Genomic DNA, 14757 nt, shown 5'->3' on the forward strand with positions numbered 1-14757 from the left:
CAAGCGCATTGTGAGGGTCTGTTGGGAACGTCTAGTGGAGCCCTCTGTCAGTAGGGTATTCAACTCGCACCTCCGGGAGAGCTTCTCCCATGTCCCGGGGGAGGTTGGGGACATTGAGTCAGAGTGGACCATGTTCTCCGCCTCCATTGTTGATGCGGCTGCTCAGAGCTGTGGTCACAAGGTCTCCGGTGCCTGTCGCGGGGGCCCCCGAACCCGGTGGTGGACACCGGAAGTAAGGGCCGGACTGAAGAAGGAGCCCTATCAGGCCACTCTGGCTGAAGGTCTCCTGAGGTCATCGACAGGTATCGGCAGGACAAGCGAGCCGCAGCTCGTGCTGTTGCAGAGGCAAAAACCCGGGGCTGGGAGGAGTTTGGGGAAAACTATCGGTTGGCGCCTCAGGAGGAGGAAGCAGTGCTTCACCAACACGTTGATGGTGCAGGTGGAGACCTGCTGACCTCTGACCTCCACTTGGGAGGTCGTTGGACGGTGGAAGGACTTTAAGGACCTCCTTAATCCCACTGTCACGTCTTCTGAAGAGGAAGCAGAGACTGAGGACTCAGAGGGACTCGTCCATCACCCAAGATGAAGTCCCTGAGGTTGTTGGCTCCTCAGTGGCTCCTCAGTGGCTCCTCAGTGGCTCCTCAGTGGCTCCTCAGTGGCTCTGGGATGAGATCCTGAGGACCTAAAGTCTCTGGATGTTGTAGGACCGTTGACACGTCTTGTGTTGTTTTGTGTGTTCTAGCGCCGCATAGTGGTGGGGATTTGTGCCATGACCAAGAAGTCTCGCTCGAAGCCGATGGTTCAGATTCTTGAGAGACTTTGTCGCTTTGAGTTCATCGAAGTCACAGTTTTCCCCGAAGACGTGATTCTGGAGCAGCCACCGGAGAAGTGGCCCCTGTGCAACGTCCTGGTGTCGTTTCACTCTAAAGGTGAGACGAGTGGCCCCTGTGCGATGAATGGCCCCTGGTGAGACGAGTGGCCCCCTCCGTTCTATGCTTCTTCTGCAGTATTGTAGTATTTATACTGCCATGTTGTAGTACATGTACTGCAGTATTTTAGTACTTATACTTCAGTTCTGTTGCAGGTTTCCCATTGGATAAAGCTGTGGAATATTCTAAACTCAGGAATCCTCTGCTCATCAATGACCTGGACATGCAGTACTACATCCAGGACAGGTAAACTACTACTCCTACTCCTCCTCCTACTCCTACTACTCCTACTACTACTACTTCTCCTCCTACTCCTCCTCCTACTACTACTACTCCTACTACTTCTCCTCCTACTCCTACTCCTACTCCTACTACTACTACTACTCCTACTACTACTACTACTCCTACTACTACCACTACCACTACCACCACATGCCAATATTAAATAAAGTAAATAAAAGTTTATGTTTTGCAGGAGGGAAGTTTATCGGATCCTTCAGGAGGAGGGCATTGACCTGCCTCGATACGCCGTCCTGAACCGAGACCCGGACCATCCAGAAGGTAGGACTAGACCTGGTTCTGACCTGGTTCTGACCTGGTTCTGACCTGGTTCAGACCTGGTTCAGACCTGGTTCAGACCTGGTTCTGACCTGGTTCAGACCTGGTTCAGACCTGGTTCTGACCCAGATTGTCCTGTCTTTCAGAGTGTAACCTGGTGGAGTGCGAGGACCACGTGGAGGTGAACGGTGAAGTGTTTCACAAACCGTTTGTGGAGAAACCAGTTTGTGCTGAAGATCACAACGTTTACATTTACTACCCGACGTCAGCAGGGGGCGGCAGTCAGCGACTCTTCAGGAAGGTGAAAGGACGAAGGAGACGAGGGGCTAGGGGACAAGGGCTAGGAGACAAGGGGCAAGGAGGCAAAGGAGACGAGGGGCTAGGGACATCCTGGCTGCTACAGTTTCTTCAACAGTTCGCTCTTCCTTTTAAAGTTAACCCTGACCCTAACCCTACAGGGTTAACCCTGACCCTAACCCTACAGGGTTAACCCTGACCCTCCTGGGTGACTTCATGACTACAGACGTCAGTGCCACAGGTCTGTAGTCATTAAGTCCAGATCCGGGGCTCCTTGGTGACAGGGACAGGGACAGGGACAATGATGGACGACTTGAAGCTGGGACATGGCTCCAGGAGGTGTTAAAAAGGCCAGTGAAGACAGGAGCCAGCTCGCCTGCACAGTGTCTTAAAGGTGGAATGGACGGTTTTTTTCAGCAAATTTTTTATCATATTTCCTCGTGGCATGGATAAATCATTTGTCCTGCCACGTGTCAATCATAAAACGCACCTACCGCTCACCTGCAGCCGCGTCAGGCTCGTTTCCACGTGTCTAAGCGCATTGATCTATCATAATATAGTTCCCTCAGTGACGGGACAAAATGAAGACGGAGAAAGACAGTTCGAGCTGACGCAGAAGTGGACAGAAATCTACGGGAGACGAGAGATGTGATGTGATCCGTCGCTCTAATGAACAAACGCACGTGTGTGTTGTATCAGTCCACACGGGGGAGTGGCATGAGCACGGGGGAGTGGCATGTGCACGGGGGAGTGGCATGTGCACGGGGGAGTGGCATGTGCACGGGGGTGTGGCATGTGCACGGGGGAGTGGCATGAGCACGGGGGAGTGGCATGAGCACGGGGGAGTGGCATGTGCACGGGGGAGTGGCATGAGCACGGGGGAGTGGCATGAGCACGGGGGAGTGGCATGAGCACGGGGGAGTGGCATGTGCACTTCCGCCTGCGTTCTCAAATTGCCGAAAAATGATCCATTGCGCCTTTAAGGTGGCCGGAGTCTGGTCCAACAAAACAAGAACATTAATGAAGAATATTATTAATGTTATGAACTGTTTTTGATCTTTTTTCTTGGTCTTTCAGATCGGAAGCAGGAGCAGCGTTTACTCTCCTGAGAGCAGCGTCAGGAAAACTGGCTCCTACATCTATGAAGAGTTTATGCCCACGGACGGAACCGACGTCAAGGTAACGACAGTTGAAACTACATGTGACACAGGGGGCGCTGTTCTCTCACATGTGACACAGGGGGCGCTGTTCTCTCACATGTGACACAGGGGGCGCTGTTCTCTCACATGTGACACAGGGGGCGCTGTTCTCTCACATGTGACACAGGGGGCGCTGTTCTCTCACATGTGACACAGGGGGCGCTGTTCTCTCACATGTGACACAGGGGGCGCTGTTCTCTCACATGTGACACAGGGGGCGCTGTTCTCTCACATGTGACACAGGGGGCGCTTTTCTCTCACATGTGACACAGGGGGCGCTGTTCTCTCACATGTGACACAGGGGGCGCTTTTCTCTCACATGTGACACAGGGGGCGCTGTTCTCTCACATGTGACACAGGGGGCGCTGTTCTCTCACATGTGACACAGGGGGCGCTGTTCTCTCACATGTGACACAGGGGGCGCTGTTCTCTCACATGTGACACAGGGGGCGCTGTTCTCTCACATGTGACACAGGGGGCGCTGTTCTCTCACATGTGACACAGGGGGCGCTGTTTGATATGACCGTGTTTTTGTTTTTTTATGTCCAAAAGTTAATATTTGACATTGACTGTATAAATACATATTTTAAAATACAAACAGTCTCAGTGATACTGTCACTTATAGTACAGAGTAACATCACTACATGAAGAGGAAATAAAAACACACAGTTGTTGGTGTTTCATAAAACAGCTTCGGAGAGGCAGATCCACCCGCTCAGCACAGACGTGTATATCACCTGTGTGTCTCAGGTGTATGTCACCTGTGTGTCTCAGGTGTATGTCACCTGTGTGTCTCAGGTGTATGTTACCTGTCTCTCAGGTGTATGTCACCTGTGTGTCTCAGGTGTATGTTACCTGTCTCTCAGGTGTATGTTACCTGTGTGTCTCAGGTGTATGTCACCTGTGTCTCAGGTGTATATCACCTGTGTGTCTCAGGTGTATGTCACCTGTGTCTCAGGTGTATGTTACCTGTGTGTCTCAGCTGTATGTTACCTGTGTCTCAGGTGTATGTTACTTGTGTGTCTCAGGTGTATGTCACCTGTGTCTCAGGTGTATATCACCTGTGTGTCTCAGGTGTATATCACCTGTGTGTCTCAGGTGTATGTCACCATTGTCTCAGGTGTATGTCACCTGTGTCTCAGGTGTATGTCACCTGTGTCTCAGCTGTATGTTACCTGTGTGTCTCAGGTGTATGTTACCTGTGTGTCTCAGGTGTATGTTACCTGTGTGTCTCAGGTGTATGTTACCTGTGTGTCTCAGGTGTATGTTACCTGTGTGTCTCAGGTGTATGTTACCTGTGTGTCTCAGGTGTATGTCACCTGTGTCTCAGGTGTATGTTACCTGTGTGTCTCAGGTGTATGTTACCTGTGTGTCTCAGGTGTATGTCACCTGTGTCTCAGGTGTATGTTACCTGTGTGTCTCAGGTGCATGTCACCAGTGTCTCAGGTGCATGTCACCAGTGTCTCAGGTGTATGTCACCTGTGTCACAGGTGTATGTCACCTGTGTCTCAGGTGTATGTTACCTGTGTGTCTCAGCTGTATGTTACCTGTGTCTCAGGTGTATGTTACTTGTGTGTCTCAGGTGTATGTCACCTGTGTCTCAGGTGTATGTCACCTGTGTGTCTCAGGTGTATGTCACCATTGTCTCAGGTGTATGTTACCTGTGTGTCTCAGGTGTATGTCACCTGTGTCTCAGCTGTATGTTACCTGTGTGTCTCAGGTGTATGTTACCTGTGTGTCTCAGGTGTATGTTACCTGTGTCTCAGGTGTATGTCACCTGTGTCTCAGCTGTATGTTACCTGTGTGTCTCAGGTGTATGTTACCTGTGTGTCTCAGGTGTATGTTACCTGTGTCTCAGGTGTATGTTACCTGTGTGTCTCAGGTGTATGTTACTTGTGTGTCTCAGGTGTATGTTACTTGTGTGTCTCAGGTGTATGTCACCTGTGTCTCAGGTGTATATCACCTGTGTGTCTCAGGTGTATATCACCTGTGTGTCTCAGGTGTATATCACCTGTGTGTCTCAGGTGTATATCACCTGTGTGTCTCAGGTGTATATCACCTGTGTGTCTCAGGTGTATATCACCTGTGTGTCTCAGGTGTATGTCACCATTGTCTCAGGTGTATGTCACCATTGTCTCAGGTGTATGTCACCTGTGTCTCAGGTGTACACGGTGGGTCCAGATTATGCTCACGCAGAGGCTCGCAAATCTCCGGCTCTGGACGGAAAAGTGGAGCGCGACTCTGAAGGGAAAGAGGTTCGATATCCAGTGATGCTGACGGCCATCGAGAAGCTGGTCGCCCGTAAGGTCTGCCTGGCGTTCAAGGTACAACTGAGGGCTTTGGGCCAGGTGTAGACTGGGTTTAGGACTGGGTTTAGAACTGGGTTAAGGACTGGGTTTAGGACTGGGTTTAGAACTGTGTTTAGAACTGTGTTTGGACTGTGTTTAGACTGTGTTTAGACTGTGTTTAGACTGTGTTTAGACTGTGTTTAGACTGTGTTTAGACTGTATTTAGACTGTATTTAGACTGTATTTAGACTGTATTTAGACTGTATTTAGACTGTATTTAGACTGTGTTTAGAACTGTGTTTAGACTGTATTTAGACTGTGTTTAGACTGTATTTAGACTGTGTTTAGACTGTTTAGACTGTGTTTAGACTGTATTTAGACTGTATTTAGACTGTATTTAGACTGTGTTTAGAACTGTGTTTAGACTGTGTTTAGACTGTGTTTAGACTGTGTTTAGACTGTATTTAGACTGTATTTAGACTGTGTTTAGACTGTGTTTAGACTGTATTTAGACTGTATTTAGACTGTGTTTAGACTGTGTTTAGAATGTGTTTAGACTGTGTTTAGACTGTGTTTAGACTGTGTTTAGACTGTGTTTAGACTGTATTTAGACTGTGTTTAGACTGTGTTTAGAATGTGTTTAGACTGTATTTAGACTGTATTTAGACTGTGTTTAGAATGTGTTTAGACTGTGTTTAGACTGTGTTTAGACTGTATTTAGACTGTGTTTAGACTGTGTTTAGACTGTGTTTAGACTGTATTTAGACTGTGTTTAGACTGTGTTTAGAATGTGTTTAGACTGTATTTAGACTGTGTTTAGACTGTGTTTAGAATGTGTTTAGACTGTATTTAGACTGTATTTAGACTGTGTTTAGAATGTGTTTAGACTGTGTTTAGACTGTGTTTAGACTGTATTTAGACTGTGTTTAGACTGTGTTTAGACTGTGTTTAGACTGTATTTAGACTGTGTTTAGACTGTGTTTAGAATGTGTTTAGACTGTGTTTAGACTGTGTTTAGAACTGTGTTTGGACCGAGTTTAGATCGGGTTTAGACTGTGTTTAGACTGTGTTTAGACTGTGTTTAGACTGTGTTTAGACTGTGTTTAGAATGTGTTTAGACTGTGTTTAGAACTGTGTTTAGACCGAGTTTAGACCGGGTTTAGACCACTGTTCCCTCTAAGCTGCTCGCACATACTACAATAAAATTCACCACAAACGTATTAATTAATATCTAATATTAGACTTAATCTAATTCCCAAACGGCCCCCGGGGGCAGTGCAGCAGGAAGAGCAAGACACACTGTAGAAGAAGACCCCAGGGGACAAGCACTGTCCAGGGTCCTGGTCTTGTTTTAGACCCGGTTCTGGTCTTGTTTTGGACCCGGTTCTGGTCTTGTTTAGACCCGGTTCTGGTCTTGTTTGGACCCGGTTCTGGTCTTGTTTGGACCCTGTTCTGGTCTTGTTTTGGACCCGGTTCTGGCCTTGTTTAGACCCGGTTCTGGTCTTGTTTGGACCCGGTTCTGGTCTTGTTTTGGACCCGGTTCTGTCCTTGTTTAGACCCGGTTCTGGTCTTGTTTTGGACCCGGTTCTGGCCTTGTTTAGACCCGGTTCTGGTCTTGTTTGGACCCGGTTCTGGTCTTGTTTTGGACCCGGTTCTGGTCTTGTTTGGACCCGGTTCTGGTCTTGTTTAGACCCGGTTCTGGTCTTGTTTTGGACCTGGGTCTGGTCTTGTTTTGGACCCGGTTCTGGTCTTGTTTAGACCCGGTTCTGGTCTTGTTTTGGACCCGGGTCTGGTCTTGTTTTGGACCCGGTTCTGGTCTTGTTTAGACCCGGTTCTGGTCTTGTTTTGGACCCGGTTCTGGTCTTGTTTAGACCCGGTTCTGGTCTTGTTTTGGACCCGGTTCTGGTCTTGTTTAGACCCGGTTCTGGTTTTGGACCCGGTTCTGGTCTTGTTTAGACCCGGTTCTGGTCTTGTTTTGGACCCGGTTCTGGTCTTGTTTTGGACCCGGTTCTGGTCTTCTTTTGGACCCGGTTCTGGTCTTGTTTTGGACCCGGTTCGTGTCTTGTTTTGGACCCGGTTCGTGTCTTGTTTAGACCCGGTTCTGGTCTTGTTTTGGACCCGGTTCTGGTCTTGTTTGGACCCGGTTCTGGTCTTGTTTATACCCGGTTCTGGTCTTGTTTGGACCCGGTTCTGGTCTTGTTTATACCCGGTTCTGGTCTTGTTTTGGACCCGGTTCTGGTCTTGTTTAGACCCGGTTCTGGTCTTGTTTTGGACCCGGTTCGTGTCTTGTTTAGACCCGGTTCTGGTCTTGTTTAGACCCGGTTCTGGTCTTGTTTTGGACCCGGTTCTGGTCTTGTTTAGACCCGGTTCTGGTCTTGTTTTGGACCCGGTTCTGGTCTTGTTTGGACCCGGTTCTGGTCTTGTTTTGGACCCGGTTCTGGTCTTGTTTAGACCCGGTTCTGGTCTTGTTTGGACCCGGTTCTGGTCTTGTTTAGACCCGGTTCTGGTCTTGTTTTGGACCCGGTTCTGGTCTTGTTTAGACCCGGTTCTGGTCTTGTTTTGGACCCGGGTCTGGTCTTGTTTTGGACCCGGTTCTGGTCTTGTTTAGACCCGGTTCTGGTTTTGGACCCGGTTCTGGTCTTGTTTAGACCCGGTTCTGGTCTTGTTTTGGACCCGGTTCTGGTGTTGTTTTGGACCCGGTTCTGGTCTTCTTTTGGACCCGGTTCTGGTCTTGTTTTGGACCCGGTTCGTGTCTTGTTTAGACCCGGTTCTGGTCTTGTTTAGACCCGGTTCTGGTCTTGTTTTGGACCCGGTTCTGGTCTTGTTTAGACCCGGTTCTGGTCTTGTTTTGGACCCGGTTCTGGTCTTGTTTAGGACCCGGTTCTGGTCTTGTTTGGACCCGGTTCTGGTCTTGTTTTGGACCCGGTTCTGGTCTTGTTTAGACCCGGTTCTGGTCTTGTTTGGACCCGGTTCTGGTCTTGTTTTGGACCCGGTTCTGGTCTTGTTTAGACCCGGTTCTGGTCTTGTTTTGGACCCGGTTCTGGTCTTGTTTTGGACCCGGTTCTGGTCTTCTTTTGGACCCGGTTCTGGTCTTGTTTTGGACCCGGTTCGTGTCTTGTTTATACCCGGTTCTGGTCTTGTTTTGGACCCGGTTCTGGTCTTGTTTAGACCCGGTTCTGGTCTTGTTTAGACCCGGTTCTGGTCTTGTTTCGGACCCGGTTCTGGTCTTGTTTCGGACCCGGTTCTGGTCTTGTTTTGGACCCGGTTCTGGTCTTGTTTTGGACCCGGTTCTGGTCTTGTTTGGATCCGGTTCTGGTCTTGTTTTGGACCCGGTTCTGGTCTTGTTTTGGACCCGGTTCTGGTCTTGTTTAGACCCGGTTCTGGTTTTGGACCCGGTTCTGGTCTTGTTTGGACCCGGTTCTGGTCTTGTTTTGGACCCGGTTCTGGTGTTGTTTTGGACCCGGTTCTGGTCTTCTTTTGGACCCGGTTCTGGTCTTGTTTTTGACCCGGTTCGTGTCTTGTTTTGGACCCGGTTCGTGTCTTGTTTAGACCCGGTTCTGGTCTTGTTTTGGACCCGGTTCTGGTCTTGTTTAGACCCGGTTCTGGTCTTGTTTTGGACCCGGTTCTGGTCTTGTTTTAGACCCGGTTCTGGTCTTGTTTTGGACCCGGTTCTGGTCTTGTTTAGACCCGGTTCTGGTTTTGGACCCGGTTCTGGTCTTGTTTAGACCCGGTTCTGGTCTTGTTTTGGACCCGGTTCTGGTCTTGTTTTGGACCCGGTTCTGGTCTTGTTTATACCCGGTTCTGGTCTTGTTTTGGACCCGGTTCTGGTCTTGTTTAGACCCGGTTCTGGTCTTGTTTAGACCCGGTTCTGGTCTTGTTTCGGACCCGGTTCGTGTCTTGTTTAGACCCGGTTCTGGTCTTGTTTTGGACCCGGTTCTGGTCTTGTTTTGGACCCGGTTCTGGTCTTGTTTAGACCCGGTTCTGGTCTTGTTTTGGACCCGGTTCTGGTCTTGTTTAGACCCGGTTCTGGTTTTGGACCCGGTTCTGGTCTTGTTTTGGACCCGGTTCTGGTCTTGTTTTGGACCCGGTTCTGGTCTTGTTTAGACCCGGTTCTGGTCTTGTTTTGGACCCGGTTCTGGTCTTGTGTTCTGGTCTTGTTTGGACCCGGTTCTGGTCTTGTGTTCTGGTCTTGTTTAGACCCGGTTCTGGTCTTGTTTAGACCCGGTTCTGGTCTTGTTTTGGACCCGGTTCTGGTCTTGTTTGGATCCGGTTCTGGTCTTGTTTTGGACCCGGTTCTGGTCTTGTTTGGACCCGGTTCTGGTCTTGTTTTGGACCCGGTTCTGGTGTTGTTTTGGACCCGGTTCTGGTCTTCTTTTGGACCCGGTTCTGGTCTTGTTTGGACCCGGTTCTGGTCTTGTTTTGGACCCGGTTCTGGTCTTGTTTAGACCCGGTTCTGGTCTTGTTTGGACCCGGTTCTGGTCTTGTTTTGGACCCGGTTCTGGCCTTGTTTAGACCCGGTTCTGGTCTTGTTTTGGACCCGGTCCTGGTCTTGTTTGGACCCGGTTCTGGTCTTGTTTAGACCCGGTTCTGGTCTTGTTTGGACCCGGTTCTGGTCTTGTTTTGGACCCGGTTCTGGTCTTGTTTGGACCCGGTTCTGGTCTTGTTTTGGACCCGGTTCGTGTCTTGTTTTGGACCCGGTTCTGGTCTTGTTTGGACCCGGTTCTGGTCTTGTTTAGACCCGGTTCTGGTCTTGTTTAGACCCGGTTCTGGTCTTGTTTTGGACCCGGTTCTGGTCTTGTTTTGGACCCGGTTCGTGTCTTGTTTTGGACCCGGTTCTGGTCTTGTTTAGACCCGGTTCTGGTCTTGTTTTGGACCCGGTTCTGGTCTTGTTTTGGACCCGGTTCTGGTCTTGTTTAGACCCGGTTCTGGTCTTGTTTTGGACCCGGTTCTGGTCTTGTTTAGACCCGGTTCTGGTCTTGTTTTGGACCCGGTTCTGGTCTTTTTTAGACCCGGTTCGTGTCTTGTTTAGACCCGGTTCTGGTCTTGTTTAGACCCGGTTCTGGTCTTGTTTAGACCCGGTTCTGGTCTTGTTTCGGACCCGGTTCGTGTCTTGTTTAGACCCGGTTCGTGTCTTGTTTGGACCCGGTTCTGGTCTTGTTTTGGACCCGGTTCTGGTCTTGTTTGGACCCGGTTCTGGTCTTGTTTTGGACCCGGTTCTGGTCTTGTTTAGACCCGGTTCTGGTCTTGTTTTGGACCTGGGTCTGGTCTTGTTTTGGACCCGGTTCTGGTCTTGTTTGGACCCGGTTCTGGTCTTGTTTTGGACCCGGGTCTGGTCTTGTTTAGACCCGGTTCTGGTTTTGGACCCGGTTCTGGTCTTGTTTAGACCCGGTTCTGGTTTTGGACCCGGTTCTTGTCTTGTTTAGACCCGGTTCTGGTCTTGTTTAGACCCGGTTCGTGTCTTGTTTAGACCCGGTTCTGGTCTTGTTTAGACCCGGTTCTGGTCTTGTTTTGGACCCGGTTCTGGTCTTGTTTAGACCCGGTTCTGGTCTTGTTTTGGACCCGGTTCGTGTCTTGTTTAGACCCGGTTCGTGTCTTGTTTGGACCCGGTTCTGGTCTTGTTTTGGACCCGGTTCTCGTCTTGTTTAGACCCAGTTCTGGTCTTGTTTTGGACCCGGTTCTGGTCTTGTTTAGACCCGGTTCTGGTCTTGGACCCGGTTCTGGTCTTGTTTAGACCCGGTTCTGGTCTTGTTTTGGACCCGGTTCTGGTCTTGTTTTAGACCCGGTTCTGGTCTTGTTTCGGACCCGGTTCGTGTCTTGTTTAGACCTGGTTCTGGTCTTGTTTTGGACCCGGTTCTGGTCTTGTTTGGACCCGGTTCTGGTCTTGTTTTAGACCCGGTTCTGGTCTTGTTTTGGACCCGGTTCTGGTCTTGTTTAGACCTGGTTCGTGTCTTGTTTAGACCCGGTTCTGGTCTTGTTTGGACCCGGTTCTGGTCTTGTTTTGGACCCGGGTCTGGTCTTGTTTAGACCCGGTTCTGGTCTTGTTTTGGACCCGGTTCTGGTCTTGTTTAGACCCGGTTCCGGTCTTGTTTTGGACCCGGTTCTGGTCTTGTTTAGACCCGGTTCTGGTCTTGTTTTGGACCCCGGTTCTGGTCTTGTTTAGACCCGGTTCTGGTCTTGTTTGGACCCGGTTCTGGTCTTGTTTTGGACCCGGTTCTGGTTTTGGACCCGGTTCTGGTCTTGTTTTGGACCCGGTTCTGGTCTTGTTTAGACCCGGTTCTGGTCTTGTTTTGGACCCGGTTCTGGTCTTGTTTAGGACCCGGTTCTGGTCTTGTTTTGGACCCGGTTCTGGTCTTGTTTAGACCCGGTTCTGGTCTTGTTTTGGACCCGGTTCTGGTCTTGTTTAGACCCGGTTCTGGTTTTGGACCCGGTTCTGGTCTTGTTTAGACCCGGTTCTGGTCTTGTTTTGGACCCGGTTCTGGTCTTGTTTGGACCCGGTTCTGGTCTTGTTTTGGACCCGGGTCTGGTCTTCTTTTGGACCCGGGTCTGGTCTTGTTTTGGACCCGGTTCTGGTCTTGTTTAGACCCGGTTCTGGTTTTGGACCCGGTTCTGGTCTTGTTTTGGACCCGGTTCTGGTCTTGTTTGGACCCGGTTCTGGTCTTGTTTTGGACCTGGGTCTGGTCTTGTTTTGGACCCGGTTCTGGTCTTGTTTTGGACCCGGTTCTGGTCTTGTTTAGACCCGGTTCTGGTCTTGTTTTGGACCCGGTTCTGGTCTTGTTTTGGACCCGGTTCTGGTCTTGTTTAGACCCGGTTCTGGTCTTGTTTTGGACCCGGTTCTGGTCTTGTTTAGACCCGGTTCTGGTCTTGTTTAGACCCGGTTCTGGTTTTGGACCCGGTTCTGGTCTTGTTTAGACCCGGTTCTGGTCTTGTTTTGGACCCGGTTCGTGTCTTGTTTAGACCCGGTTCTGGTCTTGTTTGGACCCGGTTCTGGTCTTGTTTATACCCGGTTCTGGTCTTGTTTTGGACCCGGTTCTGGTCTTGTTTTGGACCCGGGTCTGGTCTTGTTTAGACCCGGTTCTGGTCTTGTTTGGACCCGGTTCTGGTCTTGTTTATACCCGGTTCTGGTCTTGTTTTGGACCCGGTTCTGGTCTTGTTTTGGACCCGGTTCTGGTCTTGTTTAGACCCGGTTCTGGTCTTGTTTAGACCCGGTTCTGGTCTTGTTTTGGACCCGGGTCTGGTCTTGTTTAGACCCGGTTCTGGTCTGTTTAGACCCGGTTCTGGTCTTGTTTTGGACCCGGTTCGTGTCTTGTTTGGACCCGGTTCTGGTCTTGTTTGGACCCGGTTCTGGTCTTGTTTAGACCCGGTTCTGGTCTTGTTTGGACCCGGTTCTGGTCTTGTTTTGGACCCGGTTCTGGTCTTGTTTAGACCCGGTTCTGGTCTTGTTTTGGACCCGGTTCTGGTCTTGTTTAGACCCGGTTCTGGTCTTGTTTTAGACCCGGTTCTGGTCTTGTTTGGACCCGGTTCTGGTCTTGTTTTGGACCCGGTTCTGGTCTTGTTTAGACCCGGTTCTGGTCTTGTTTTGGACCCGGTTCTGGTCTTGTTTAGACCCGGTTCTGGTCTTGTTTAGACCCGGTTCGTGTCTTGTTTTGGACCCGGTTCGTGTCTTGTTTAGACCCGGTTCTGGTCTTGTTTTGGACCCGGTTCGTGTCTTGTTTAGACCCGGTTCTGGTCTTGTTTTGGACCCGGTTCTGGTCTTGTTTAGACCCGGTTCTGGTCTTGTTTTGGATCCGGTTCTGGTGTTGTTTTGGACCCGGTTCTGGTCTTCTTTTGGACCCGGTTCTGGTCTTGTTTTGGACCCGGTTCGTGTCTTGTTTAGACCCGGTTCTGGTCTTGTTTTGGACCCGGTTCTGGTCTTGTTTGGACCCGGTTCTGGTCTTGTTTTGGACCCGGTTCTGGTCTTGTTTAGACCCGGTTCTGGTCTTGTTTTGGACCCGGTTCTGGTCTTGTTTAGACCCGGTTCTGGTCTTGTTTTGGACCCGGTTCTGGTCTTGTTTAGACCCGGTTCTGGTCTTGTTTGGACCCGGTTCTGGTCTTTTTTAGACCCGGTTCTGGTCTTGTTTCGACCCGGTTCTGGTCTTGTTTTGGACCCGGTTCTGGTCTTGTTTTGGACCCGGTTCTGGTCTTTTTTAGACCCGGTTCTGGTCTTGTTTTGGACCCGGTTCTGGTCTTGTTTCGGACCCGGTTCTGGTCTTGTTTAGACCCGGTTCGTGTCTTGTTTAGACCCGGTTCGTGTCTTGTTTCGGACCCGGTTCTGGTCTTGTTTAGACCCGGTTCTGGTCTTGTTTAGACCCGGTTCTGGTCTTGTTTTGGACCCGGTTCTGGTCTTGTTTAGACCCGGTTCTGGTCTTGTTTTGGACCCGGTTCGTGTCTTGTTTAGACCCGGTTCGTGTCTTGTTTTGGACCCGGTTCTGGTCTTGTTTAGACCCGGTTCTGGTCTTGTTTTGGACCCGGTTCTGGTCTTGTTTTGGACCCGGTTCTGGTCTTGTTTGGACCCGGTTCTGGTCTTGTTTAGACCCGGTTCGTGTCTTGTTTTGGACCCGGTTCTGGTCTTGTTTAGACCCGGTTCTGGTCTTGTTTTGGACCCGGTTCTGGTCTTGTTTAGACCCGGTTCTGGTCTTGTTTTGGACCCGGTTCTGGTCTTGTTTGGACCCGGTTCTGGTCTTGTTTAGACCCGGTACTGGTCTTGTTTCGACCCGGTTCTGGTCTTGTTTAGACCCGGTTCTGGTCTTGTTTTGGACCCGGTTCTGGTCTTGTTTAGACCCGGTTCTGGTCTTGTTTTGGACCCGGTTCTGGTCTTGTTTAGACCCGGTTCTGGTCTTGTTTTGGACCCGGTTCGTGTCTTGTTTAGACCCGGTTCTGGTCTTGTTTAGACCCGGTTCGTGTCTTGTTTAGACCCGGTTCTGGTCTTGTTTTGGACCCGGTTCGTGTCTTGTTTAGACCCGGTTCTGGTCTTGTTTTGGACCCGGTTCGTGTCTTGTTTAGACCTGGTTCGTGTCTTGTTTGGACCCGGTTCTGGTCTTGTTTTGGACCCGGTCCCGGTTCTGGTCTTGTTTAGACCCGGTTCTGGTCTTGTTTTGGACCCGGTTCGTGTCTTGTTTAGACCCGGTTCTGGTCTTGTTTGGACCCGGTTCTGGTCTTGTTTTGGACCCGGTTCTGGTCTTGTTTTGGACCCGGTTCTGGTCTTGTTTAGACCCGGTTCTGGTCTTGTTTTGGACCCGGTTCTGGTCTTGTTTAGACCCGGTTCTAGTCTAGTTTTGGACCCGGTTCGTGTCTTGTTTTGGACCCGGTTCGTGTCTTGTTTTGGACCCGGTTCGTGTCTTGTTTAAACCCGGTTCTGGTCTTGTTTTGGACCCGGTTCGTGTCTTGTTTTGGACCCGGTTCGTGTCTTGTTTTGGACCCGGTTCGTGTCTTGTTTAAACCCGGTTCTGG

The 14757-nt window shown here is 50.1% G+C and overlaps 1 protein-coding gene across 8 annotated transcripts in view; it reads left to right on the top strand.

Annotated features, from left to right (window-relative positions):
* Positions 1–746: 746 nt before the first annotated feature.
* The window catches only part of LOC140348657 (inositol hexakisphosphate and diphosphoinositol-pentakisphosphate kinase 1-like), a 109486-nt gene continuing 95475 nt past the window's right edge, over positions 747–14757 (top strand). For all 8 annotated transcript variants that reach the window (XM_072434656.1, XM_072434661.1, XM_072434662.1 and 5 more), the window contains exons 1-6: positions 747–929; positions 1085–1175; positions 1405–1490; positions 1634–1788; positions 2862–2963; positions 5146–5307. In XM_072434656.1, coding sequence (XP_072290757.1) covers positions 770–929; positions 1085–1175; positions 1405–1490; positions 1634–1788; positions 2862–2963; positions 5146–5307 — 756 coding nt within the window. In that variant the 5' untranslated portion in view covers positions 747–769. The remainder of the gene's footprint in view (positions 930–1084; positions 1176–1404; positions 1491–1633; positions 1789–2861; positions 2964–5145; positions 5308–14757) is intronic.

This window comes from Eucyclogobius newberryi, unplaced genomic scaffold (genome assembly GCF_026437365.1).
Source record: "Eucyclogobius newberryi isolate DKJ021-1_F unplaced genomic scaffold, fEucNew1.0.hap1 SCAF_7, whole genome shotgun sequence".
Taxonomy (NCBI): domain Eukaryota; kingdom Metazoa; phylum Chordata; class Actinopteri; order Gobiiformes; family Gobiidae; genus Eucyclogobius; species Eucyclogobius newberryi.